Source organism: Olea europaea, chromosome 4, assembly GCF_002742605.1.
Source record: "Olea europaea var. sylvestris chromosome 4, O_europaea_v1, whole genome shotgun sequence".
Classification (NCBI taxonomy): domain Eukaryota; kingdom Viridiplantae; phylum Streptophyta; class Magnoliopsida; order Lamiales; family Oleaceae; genus Olea; species Olea europaea.
Genome location: NC_036240.1, coordinates 7546761 through 7559391, shown reverse-complemented (window position 1 = coordinate 7559391; position 12631 = coordinate 7546761). Strand labels below are relative to the sequence as shown.

General features: G+C 35.7%; 1 protein-coding gene and 1 pseudogene across 5 annotated transcripts; one reads left to right on the top strand and one right to left on the bottom strand.

The window, feature by feature from the left end:
* The window catches only part of LOC111392973, a 9566-nt pseudogene extending 5807 nt beyond the window's left edge, over positions 1 to 3759 (top strand).
* A 2132-nt stretch (positions 3760 to 5891) lies between these two features.
* LOC111393473 (putative RNA-binding protein YlmH) lies at positions 5892 to 11241 on the bottom strand. Of its 5 annotated transcripts, none has more exons than XM_023019012.1 (11): positions 11072 to 11241; positions 10341 to 10447; positions 10013 to 10144; positions 9860 to 9933; positions 9620 to 9725; positions 9234 to 9302; positions 7952 to 8016; positions 7762 to 7860; positions 6639 to 6738; positions 6297 to 6391; positions 5892 to 6190 (listed from the first exon to the last, which is right to left on the bottom strand). In XM_023019012.1, the coding sequence occupies exons 1-10, from the start codon at positions 11232 to 11234 to the stop codon at positions 6329 to 6331; spliced, it is 978 nt and encodes a 325-aa protein (XP_022874780.1). In that variant the 5' UTR covers positions 11235 to 11241; the 3' UTR covers positions 5892 to 6190; positions 6297 to 6328. The 5 variants fall into 5 exon arrangements, with proteins under 5 accessions (XP_022874780.1, XP_022874778.1, XP_022874779.1 ...); XM_023019010.1 differs by having other exon boundaries at positions 5892 to 6219; positions 11072 to 11240; XM_023019011.1 differs by having other exon boundaries at positions 5892 to 6207; positions 11072 to 11240.
* Between the last annotated feature and the right edge of the window lie 1390 nt (positions 11242 to 12631).

The following is a 12631-nucleotide window of genomic DNA, read 5'->3' as shown; positions in this document are numbered from 1 at the left end:
TTTTTTTTTTTTTTTTTTTGGGGGACAATATGAAATTTACTCTACGTCGCCACTTCTTTTATTAATTTACTGACATTTTAGAACAAGAAATTGATGAAATTTATTCTTGGTTGGCCTAAGTGGTGCACTCGAGACACTGTGGGCAAGGATACGGCGCAAAATTATACGAGATGCTGGGAATATATCTACAGACATCTTGCATTGTATCGTGCCTTTTCACTATTGTTGTATCCATTCTCTGGTGGTATTCAGAATTTATTCTTACACTGTTACATCAGGATCCTCAAATATCAAAGGCAGCATCTCTGTATTTGAAATATCTCGTACCTGGATTATTTGCATATGGACTTCTGCAAAATATTTTGCGTTTTCTTCAGATGCAATCAGTCGTTTCACCCCTGTTCATGTGCTCATTTTTTGTGCTAATCGTTCATGTCGGGATAACTTATGCTTTGGTTCATTGGACTTCTTTCGGTATCGAGGGAGCAGCATTGGCTGCTTCAATTTCGTTATGGATTTTAGTTATTGTCCTAGGAATGTACGTTCTTTATGCAAAGAAGTTTGCGCACACTTGGAATGGATTGTCACTGGAGTCATACAGTTTCATTGTCACCAACTTGAAGCTAGCTTTACCCTCTGCAGCCATGGTGTGGTTAGTTCGAATGGCTTAACTTAATCCTTTCTTCTTGAGGCTTAAATTTGCTAGGAAAATACAAAAAGAAATTAGAAATATAGCTGGAATTATAAAATAATGAAAGAAATATTATAATATAAACAAAGTGACAGTAAAAGAGAGAAAATTTGATTGTTGATGAAGTAACGATATTGGAAGGAATCAAGACTTGTGTTGCATGTAGTTTCCTTAAAATGGATTCCCCCGTTCCCCCCTGCGGTAGTATAGGAGGACTGATAGCATCTATCTTACAGGATCTAATGGATGAAAGCAATTGTCTAACACCTCGTCATTGCTTTAGGTGAATTGAGAATGCTCATAATTGTATCACCGAACTAGAAACAATTATCTAAACTACTAAGAGCAACGCTTTTAAAACAAAGAGAGGGAGAAATTTAGAGAGATGGGAGAACTCTCAAAATTTTGATGTATGGAATAAGAAGGGAGAACAGCTCCTGATATAGTACTAGGACGAGGGGGCTTTCAATTTTCGTAGCTAATGTTATATTTACATCAAATTATGTTACAATAGCTTCTAAGGCTTTGTAACCACTATTTCAGTTGAAAATTAACAAGAAAATTTGAAATCAAAATTATTGTTATATCTCATAATTTATTCCAATTCAATGAAAAATTTAATAAGAGAATTTGAAATCAAAATTGTTTTTACATCTCATTCACCATTTAATTTATTTTCTTTCCAACAAGATCAACACATATTCTTGTGTGAACGCCAGGTTCATTTTATATTAAACACGTGACACTTAAATAATTTCAATAAATCAGTTGTTGCGAGACTTGAACTCAAGATATTTGGCTTATAGGAACCACCTCAATGACCTCATCTAAATTCTGAACTATTAAAGAGGAGACTCGTTTATTTATCTAAAAGCGTGTTTGGAAGTGCTTAGAAGTGCTATTTTTGGCAGCATCAAGTGCAATTATCATAGTCTTACAGCCACTGATAGTCTGAATCCACCTTCTGGTTGGAGTTATGACAGACGACTAGAAACCGATTATGATTTTCGTATTTGTGAAGAATTATAAATTGCTTATTATTTTGGCAGCTTAGAGGAGTGGGCATTTGAGCTTCTAGTTTTGCTAGCAGGAATGATGCCAAATTCAAAAACAAACACTTCACTGATAGCAATTTGGTATAAGCTTTACTTCTTTGTGTTTCTATATTGATTTGTTACGAATATTTTCACTGAGTTTCGATGATTATATCTTCAGTATAAATACAGAAGCCATTTGTTACATGTTTGCTTGCGGTCTTGGAGCAACGGCAAGGTATTACAATGGAAAAAAATAGTATAATTATCGAATTTATCAAATATTTTCTATTATAACTATTATTTCTGCTAAATCTGATATTCATTCTTGCAGCACAAGGGTGTCTAATGAGTTGGGAGGCGGGAACCCTGATCAAGCTAGACGTGCCATGGCCGTCGCTCTGAAGCTGGCAGTTCTTTTTGCACTTGTAATTATTTTGGCTCTAACTTTTGGCCATTATTTGTGGGCGAGTTGTTTCAGTAATAGCCCAGAGATTTTGCAAGCATTTTCTTCGATGACACCCCTCCTTTTAGTGTCTATATCATGCGATTTCTTTCAAGCAATCTTATCAGGTTGGATTTCTCTCTTTAACTTCCCAGCATATAAAGTGATATTCTTACGAGGTTTTTGGCATGCCGTGTGGGCAAACACTAGACAGGATTCAAAACGTCACCGCTCTTATAATTAGCTTCTAAATGTGTGTTGCCATCACTGAGGCAAAAGCTCATTATTAGTGTGTTGAGATCTTGAGTACTGGATTCGTCACTTTGGTGAACGACAATACCCAAGGCCAAAAGGGGAGATGAGAGCTTTTTTGTGATTCAGTAGCGCCGTCATTTGTCAAGAGTACTATCTTTCCGTCTTTTGGGCCACGGGCATTTCATTCCTTGACGTAGCATCCTTAGAACTCCAACCTTGAGGGTCTCGAAAATAGGCGTGTTTGTTATCTCGTACAAATGACTACTATCTTTTCGTCTTTTGGGCCACGGGCATTTCATTCCTTGATGTAGCATCCTTAGGACTCCAACCTTGAGGGTCTCGAAAATAGGCGTGTTTGTTATCTTGTACAATGCTGTATAAAGAATGTGCTCTTATTGATTTCTACTCTAAATGGAAATGTATTGATTTTACAGGGGTGATTAGAGGATGTGGTTGGCAGCAAATGGGTGTGTGTATTAACTTGGCAGCATTCTATCTAATTGGGATGCCGATTGCTGTTCTACTTAGTTTCAAGATGAAACTATATGCTCAGGTAAAAATATTAGACTATTTTCCTTCCCATGGTTTTGACAAAGGAGAGGTGTTTGTCACTTGTGATCGTTAGTGCAGTACACACCAACGTTACTGCTTTTACAACATGTTTCGCCAAGCCCAAAAATATATTACTTTTTTCGAAAGTGAGGAGAGACCTACTTTGAGAAAGAGTTTTGAGCTTAAAACCTCGTGAAAAAGTGACACTCAAGGGACACATTTGGCAGTGTTTCTGCTTCTTGTAAAAAATGTCAACTTCTTTCAAATATTCTTTTAATTAGACGATGCACTTTAAGAAATCGTCTTTAAAAATAGCTTCTTAATCTCAAAAGTAATTTTTGACTTTTCAAAAGTCTAGCCAAATGGGCCCAAAGCTTGGCGAAGCCAAATATGTTGTTGGTCGTCATAGAAGATCTTTAATTCACGTAATTACAACGATGCACGGTTCCTTCTTTTGTATTTCTTCATAAGGGTTATGAAATTTGATTCTATGTTCAAAATTGTGTGACACAGGGTTTATGGATTGGGTTGATTTGTGGTCTGTCCTTACAGACTTTAGGTCTGTTGTGGCTAACAAAGATTGGCAAATGGACAACAATTGAGCCATCAAACAAGATTCTTCAAGGGAATGCATGAGATTTTCTTGGAGTAGCAGTCATCTCACCTGTTTAATTCATCAACTTATATTCTTGCTTTTTTATTCTTCTTATTGAGTTCTAATTTTTGCTTTTTTATTCTTATTGAAATACAAGAACAAGAATGCTACTATTAAAATTAAAATTAGTTGTAAATATTGAATGTCTAACAATGAAAAAATAAATAGAATAGATAGTTATTGTACAAATATACATTTAACAACAAATGGACTTCAAATCATGAGATTGTTGAAGCATTAGTAGGGAAGTTAGGAGATCGGTTAAGACTCACAATCTATTGAAGATTCCAATTCTTAAAATTTTAAAAGTAACTAATAACATTGAAAAATAATTAAAGATTGTGAACTGTATTTAGATAGAAATATTAAATATATAAATAGTTTAAAAAATAAATACTAAATAATAATTGGGTTGGGACAAAACAAAAGTTAAGAAAAGTATATATTATTTTAAAATAGTTGACCATTGCTGGCATTTTTTAACTGAGGTCTCGTGTTACTATCTCTAACTTGACGTTGACGATTAAGCCAATCTAGGTTGATATTTGTTGAGCACGTACCCATCTAGGATGGATTGCAAGTGTTGTAAAGCTAAGAATCTCGAGTGCCACCTTGACAATGGAAGATCGAGAAATGGAATTCGATAGTTATGCCAAACTCGACGCATAGTGGGATCGAGCAAGTCCTATTCCTAAGAACTTGTCTTAGGAGAGTCCTTTGAAGAAAATGGCAATGGCCAGTTGGATGATTCCAATAGGGAAATTTTACGAGTCTCACATAAATAAGTCGGTGACGATGATGAGGGACATGGCCGGGCATTGACATACATAATAATAATAATAATAATAATAATAATAATAATAATAATAATAATAATAATAATAATAATAATAATAAATCTGCTAGTAAATGCAAAAAAAATATAGACTTAAGATCTAGCTAGGAATGGCAATTTGGTGCGTCAGATCGGGCCGCCCATGGCTCGGCTCGAAAAAGCCCGAGCCGGCCCGCACTCACTGCTCGGAAGAACAGAGTCTAAGCTTGGGCCGAGCCCCAACTTGGATGGACGAGCCGTGCTCGATCCAACCCGTGAGCCATTATTAAGAGAGAAAAAAAAAAAAGAAAGGAACTTGGAGGCAGCAAAATGTTGCCTTTAAGGCAGTCGCTGGACTGCCAGCTTAAAAAAAAAAAAAAGGAGCAAAGAAAAAGGCGAGCCTGCTAGCTCGGCTCAAAAAGACCTGAGCGCACATGTTACCCGAGCCTCGAGTTTCGACTTGCGAGCCGACTCGACTCGTTGATATCCCTAGATATAGCATAGGAGGCTGTGACCAATCAACTTATTTTGTTCTAGTTACTCGGCAATGCCACTATTTATGTATAATTATTATGCAAGAATCTAGGCCTCTCATTAAGGAGGCTTATCAACTCCAAATTAACGAGTGGCCCTTCATGAATTCGATAGTGATTATAAGAATTGATTTTTTGACCGTTAGAGAAAAATGCGAGTCTCATCTGTGAGTAAAAAAATAAAAAATAATGATTGAAATAGTAAAATAACAGTCAAAAACTTGATTTTTTTGGGTAAAAACTGCTACCAAACAAGGGGTTATTGCCATGAAAAAAGAGTACAATTTCTTATTACAAATTCCATAATATATATAAACCTCACGTGACGTCCCTTCATTTGCACTCTTGTGAGCATGAGAGAATGGCCAAAACCCTATTCAAGAATCATTCTCTCTCACCCACTTTCTACTAATCCTACATATTCAAGCATCAGCATCATTCGAAGTTGAGGACGACCGGGAATGAAGAATACATAGTTGATGCACCATTTTCTTCCAAGCGATTACAAATCCGGTTCTTAGCGAGCATCATCAAAAAAGGCACACGTTGTAACGCGACTGATGATGGATACAATGGGTAAAGGTCTAACGATGGAACAAGCCTTCTTTACTGCTGCAAGAAGCATTGCCGGAATGTGCTTGTGGTCCAGAATAACTGCAGGTGATGTGGTCAGAAGTGTACGCTGGGAGAGGAGAGTTGCTGCCGGAAAATGTGCGCCAATGTTTTGCACAAGCAAATTGTGGCAAGCGTGGGAAAAAAAATTCTCTATGGGTGTCTAGTGTGAGTATGGGAATTGTAGATACGCGTAAGTGATAATTGTTTGGATCAAACACAGATTTTTGGAATGTGAACAACTTGTTCGTATAGGAGGGTGAGGTGGGATGGTAGTCGATTTCGTAGCTAAGATTTAAATTTTGCATGAAATACAAATTATTGTTTATCACATTATTTGCCTAATGAACAACATCTAGCACCAGAATAAAGTTAGTTTCGCCGGCAATCATCAATCTAAAGAAGTTCAGAAAATTATCTGTTCCTCTCATCTCTGCTACCATCAACTTAACTCGTATGTCAAGTATTTACAAACGAACAAGATGCCAAAAAATGCACTAATGAATAATAAAGCCAGAGAACATCTTCTAATGTACACTAGCATTACTAGAAAGGTTTACCTTGAAGCAATCTTAATCCTTGTCGAAGCAGATGTAAACCTGTCCTTTGACAGGATCTGTGAGATTTCCTTTTTCAGAAAATTATCCGGGTAAATTTGTAGGATTAGTTGTTCAAACTTCAAAGTCAGTGCATACAAGTTCTTACCTGCCGGGGAAGTTGATAAATCGCCCTTTGCCTCACAAATATCGAAAGAGTTCAACTGCAAACTTTCCCTTCTTTGTGGTGTTTATCTCTCCAACCTGGAGCAAGAGAGCATTTATGAATTTATATGCACGTGATTGTGAATGTGTTAGTGCACGTGCACCACACAATTACATACAGGTTGATGCATCCACGGTTAAAGTATTGAGAGCTAAGTATAAAACTGCAGTTTTTTTGTTATGGTTTGAAAATTCAATTTCAACCTAAAATCTCGAAAAAGCAATGTCTTGGTTGATCCCCAAGCAATAAGATGGCATTTAGTAAATCACTGAAAAGATGACTCACCTTTAGTCTACCTTTACCACTTACAGAGATGACGTCTCCTGTCTTTAGGGTTGTATTGCTTTTCGTCACTGTGGTCCAGTTTAAACGCACATCTCCATCACTAGAAGGCAAACGAAATTTCAGCAGTTCAGTTATTTTTGCAATGTCATAAATGAAGTTCACAATTGATCTCGCCTTGTGGTTAATATAAATGAAATGTTTCCAGTTATATATTCAGATCATTCATCAATATGTGCAAAACTTCATTTGAGAATCAAAATAGATTGCACATATATTTGAAGTGGGCACCCCATGTAGAATTAGAGAGAAATATCGATAAGTTTTATTGACATTTAAGACGTAAAGAAACTATTATATCTTGCCTTACAAGATGATTATGTTTTTTACCAGAGCAAAGATCATGAGAAGTTTTTGGATTACTTTAGAGGCACATATTTCTTCTATTTCGGATTTAATAATTGTCTAAAAGTTTTTTCATAATTCAGTTAGAATAAAAGACAGAAAAACTGAATAACATGAAATTTTGTTTGACAAAACGAAAGAGTTCTGAGAAATTGCCATTCTAAAACAGGGTTCCTTGGTCAGGGAATATGATATTAAGTAATTCTGCAGGTATTGTTGAAAGATAGAGATAGCAGGAATTATATCACTAACAGAAAATGCGGATAAAACTTGTGTGGGCTAAAAATCAAATTTAAAATGAGGAATGAAAAACCAGAAAAGCAATAATAATGTATAAAATCTTAAAACTCTCCGGCACCTACAGTAGAGCATGCCATTCCAATGATGGATACACCGTGCAAAATCCTTTCTTGTTTCACGTTAAATATATAGAAAACCCACAATTAGGAGTCCGTACGTATGTTAAACCAGTTGAATACCCCACTATCTGAAAACGAAATCGCTTCCGAGGCCTCTTTCAATAGAAGAGAAGAGTCGTCCACCAGATTGAAGCAATCCACAACAAATAAAAAACCCTCAAAATGAAGAATTGAAAAAGTCTTCACATAAAGTTCAATGATACCATTTACCACCAGCCTTACAGTCTGAATATGACCTCTGCACAGCCAGTCTTTTTAACTCCCAACAGAGAATAGAAAAGATAAGGGAGACACTGTCATACCTGATATAACCAGCCATTTTGGATCGTGAAATTTTGAAGCCAGCACTAGCTATGGCATCAAATCTAAGTGACGCTTCTACAGTTTTCAGAGTCTTGGTACTATAAAGATCATAGCAGTCATGTCAGTAAATGATGTCAAACCAACAATATTAATCAAATATAGGGTAAATATGAGGAAGAAATGACTGACCTTGGCGGCACATATTCAATATCAAGCAATGGTATCTTTTCACAGGTAACTGAGACATACCTTACCTGCAAAAGGGAAATATATTAAAAAAAAATAAAAAATCATTTGTTAATCTGTATGCCACATTTATAAGGTGCATCACAGACTCCTTAAATTCTTAGTCTGCTTTATTCAACTCAGAATATTACCTGTTCAGGCGTATGCAGATCTCCTTTCCTAATCAAGTTTTATCAAATTCTATGTCATGTATATGCTGGTTGCATTATTAAAACAGTCGAAGTCAATTTAGGTAGCTTATTTTTAAGGGAAATTAACAAGGCAGTAGAGCAAACTAATGGTTTCTGGTTCAGTCAATTCAACAAAGAATTATAAAAGGCACAAAATGTAATTGACCCAACTTGGGCTGGGCAAATTTCTCGAACCAAACCGACCGAACCGAACCGAACTGAACCGAACCCGACGATTCTTGTCAAATTAAATACCCGAACGGGTATCTGAATTGAGAACCGACGGGTACGGTTCGGTTCTCGATTCTAGACTAAGAACCAAAAAATCGAATAAGAACCGAATCTTTCTAATTTTTTTATATTGAATAAATCAAATTATTCTAATTTTAATTTTTTCTAAACAAATTAACAATTTCTAAATCCAAATTTTTGGCGCAATAATTTATTTCATTTCTAATTTTTTAATTTTTAGCCCAATTACCCATTTTATTGTTTCATTTCTTAGCCCAACAAAATCCAATCCACTAAATAACCATAAATATCTACACTAAAGTGCATAACGTTGTCTCAACTCTTGCATTCACTCTCACAGTCTCCCTGACATTCCAAAACCTATACAATCATCAACCGACTCTGTGACCACCGACCGAAGCTGTGACCTCCACCGACCGAAGCTGTGACCGTAGCGATCATTTGAACCAAGTAGTCTACTAGTCTCTGACATTCCAAAACCATTGAATGTGTCATTAGTTGTATTTATATAATGTTGTTATAAATGTTAAAAAATTTAATTATAGTACAGAACCGAACGGAACCAAACCCGAACAGTTCCATAATTATATTTGGACCCGACGGTTCCATTTACTAGATACCCGAAAATTTTGGTTCGAGAACTGAATCGACCCGCGCCCACCCCTAGACCCAACCACGGGAGGAGGAGAAGTATATTCATGTTTGAATAAGTTCTGTTCGAAACATTGCTAGTTAGACAAATACATCTTAAAGTGTATGAGGTTCAGATAGAATGTAGACTTTTACAGAAATCATATGTCTACCTTGCTTAGCGATGATATGAGGAAGTCAGCAATTTCAGGAACGACAAGGACTTGAGCCCCCTTCTCTCCCTACATAACCAATAAATGAAGGTACAAATCCAACAAATATTACCGCAATTAGATATTTGACCAATATGCTAACCCATGCATTAAAAATCTACAGGTATATACACTTTTAAGTTTTAACTAATCCCTAAAAGATTTACCTGGGACGAAATTTCAATCGTTTATCCGTTTTAAAGTTTTTCATTTTTTCCTTCTTTAAGAAAAGTTCATTATCAGGTTTCTTACACTAAATTAAAGTGCCGAACATTGCAAAGTTTACCCGAAATCTAATGCAAGTGCGGTAAAAATATATCCCACATTGAATTTTATAGAAGAGATACCTGCAATATAATATCTCCCAGCTTATCCCTAACAATCCCAGTATTGAGGATTGCACCAAGAAAGTCACCATGAGAACAAGGTTCAAACTCGAATTTTCCTGATATACTGATAAAAGAAACCATTTCACTGTGATGAAAAGACTGCTATTCATTTTTTATAGGAACGAGAGGATAAGTTGCATTGACTTTTATAGTACTGTACCAATAAAAATAGGGCGGTGGATATGTGAAGTGACTTACCTCAGTGCTACAACATTGTTGGGTTCAGATGTCAATATATCTGGATGTCCAACTGAGAGCCGGCAACGTTCAGCCTACAAGATTTGAATTATAAAAACAATTTAACTGTAAGTAACTATGTCACCAAGTCTGGTGATGATATGGATTTCTAACCTCTGGGTATCCTCCCTGAGCAACTGCTTTGATTTCATTTAACTTCACTAATACTGACATTGACTCACTTAGAACAGGTGGTGTGAGAAAATCAGTATGTAAAACTTCTCTCCTTAGTAATGCCCGATCTGCCTAAGAAACAGAAGAAGCAATAAGTATATTTAAAACCATTTGATGTTCGGTAACTTCAGAATTCTTTATGAAGTAGCTCTCTCTAATTTTCTCTGCAGCAGCAAGGAGAGTCAAACTAAGAAGAAGAAGAAGAAAAGTGATCTGCACAAGGAATACAGTTGAGAGTGCTCGGCCAAATGACTTCAAAAAAGTATACCATTTCAACAATCCGCTTTATTTCTTCAACTGTTTCCATGTCTCTCACTCCTTTGAGTGAAACATCAATACCCTTTACAGCCTGTGGTGAGTGGCATATACCCAAAGCTGCATGCACGAGCATCAATAACTAAGCAAATTACGGCTATGATTATAATAATTATAGAACTGAGCTAGTTAAATGAGTCCCATCGACATTGCAAGAAAATGCCTCGTCAATGGCTTTTTGTATTGGAGTTAGCATCCATTAACTCGGATACTTCACAAACTTGAGTAGATCAAAACTGAGCGTAATTTATACCCAGCCTACTATGCTTGATCGGTACATTAACTTGTTAGCATCCATTGAATTCAACATATACAGGTTTATATAAGTTTCCCAATTTGTCGATTCTGGCCAATTTTTCCAAGAACAATGCACACGGGGTGTGTAAATATTAAGTTCATGTATTCCCTACGTCAATTATCTTCTATACCAAAAAGGTCTTTCTTTTCAGATTGAATTCCTCGTTAACAGCATATTCAAATAGGTATTCAAGATTATCGACAGTTTCATATAGGACACATCAAAGTTTCCGTCAATAAACAAACATTAGCAAATACGTCAACATTCACATATTCAGTCAAACGGGTAGTTGAGATTTTCAAAAAATCCGAATATAAAACCTAATATTATGTAGATAAGTGTAAATCACCACAATTAAAAAATTGTAAATAAACAGATGAGTAGACCTGAGGAACTCAAAGGAGCTGTGAGAGGGAAGGTTCTGAACTGTGTGAGCTTTTTTGCAATATCGATGGAATGATAGGATGTAAATGCCCGAATTCCCCTTCTTAGAAAAGCTTGCGAGGCCAAGCTGGAGGCAGCCATGGCGGATATGTGTAACGCGCACATCCTTCCACAGTCTATAAATACACTAACATGCGCCCCCACTAAAACCGGGTTTCTTTTTCTTACTCAATCAACCCGGTTCGAGTCACATTGGGATTCATTTTCTTCCAATTTTACTTGTCAAAGTCAAAGCCGCCCCATTTTTTAAAATCTATTTTTATGAAGAAAAAAAATGCAGTTTAGAATAGTAGATTGATGGAAGATATATACAACAACACATTTTTTAATAAAATAATATTACACGTTAATCCAAAAAAAATTCTTATTTTTTAATCACATATTTTTCATCAATACACAATTCAAAAATTCATTATTATACAAAAAAAAATGAGGGGTTCAGACAAGGGCTAGTGTCAATTACACATTCTTTCCATAAAAATATTATACGTCAGTTTAAAATTTTTATCTACTTTTAATCATGCATTCTCAAAAAATTACTATTATAAAATTTATTTTCTCCTAAACGGGCTCAAACAACGCTCACTTATCTACCATTTACTCTTTGAAAACTTAAATTTTAATGACAAAATATAAACCTAAACAGAGACAGAGGCATAATTTTCTAGGTAATAGAATTCACACCATAATTTTTTGTAATTGCATTTGAATTCCTCAATTTTTGCTTATCTGTGTAAAATTTTTGTATGACCCGACCATCCACGACCTCATGTTCGAGTTCATGATAACCTCGAGCACTCTCCTAAGATTAGAACATCCTCGAGTTTATGTGGTCGAGCTCAACATCGATAGTTCGATCTTGTCCTCCCACATTTACCCAAACACCAAGGTCGGGCTTCCATGCTAAGGTTGGGCCTATCCAGATCGGACCGCACATCATGCAACATAATCTTTATCTCACATCTTCTAGAAAACATTAATTCTGCTTCGACTATAATTTTTCATGACGTTTATCCTCATTATTTACCTATAACGGTTCGATTCAAAGTTCAAATAAAATTCTTTCAATATAACAACACTACTTTGCATGATAAAGAATAAGGGTTAGATGTAGTTGGATCATTTTACAACTCTACCACCATCTATAAATACATTATCAAAGTTCATTGTTGAGGTATGCTTTTACATTCAATTTATAGTCTTGCGCATACATTTTTCCCCTCTCACAAACTTAAGCATCGACGAGGCGCCTCAGGTATTGGAAGAACGCGTTCGTGCTCATCCTCAATTATCAAACTCGAGAATCAACATGTACGATTTTTTGTAGCAACAGCGACGCTTATATTTCAATAGCATATTTAGTCCTTGATGGCTTTTATTCAAATATTTTGTTCGTGGTGCTTTGAAGTTAGAAGAAAATATTTTGTTACCAATTTTTTACTTATATAAAAATATAATGAGCAAATAATTTTTTTTAATGTCCTCTTAACGAACATTTTGAA

What these genes read in the sequence shown, in the direction of transcription:
- LOC111393473 (XM_023019012.1), bottom strand. Translation starts at nt 11,234, where the DNA reads ATGTGCGCGTTACACATATCCGCCATGGCTGCCTCCAGCTTGGCCTCG. An exon ending in CTCAGGGAGGATACCCAGAG is followed by an intron (nt 9,934 to 10,012) that starts GTTAGAAATCCA and finishes CAAATCTTGTAG; the next exon opens with GCTGAACGTTGCCGGCTCTC. An exon ending in GTGGTAAAGGTAGACTAAAG is followed by an intron (nt 6,392 to 6,638) that starts GTGAGTCATCTT and finishes CTCTTGCTCCAG; the next exon opens with GTTGGAGAGATAAACACCAC.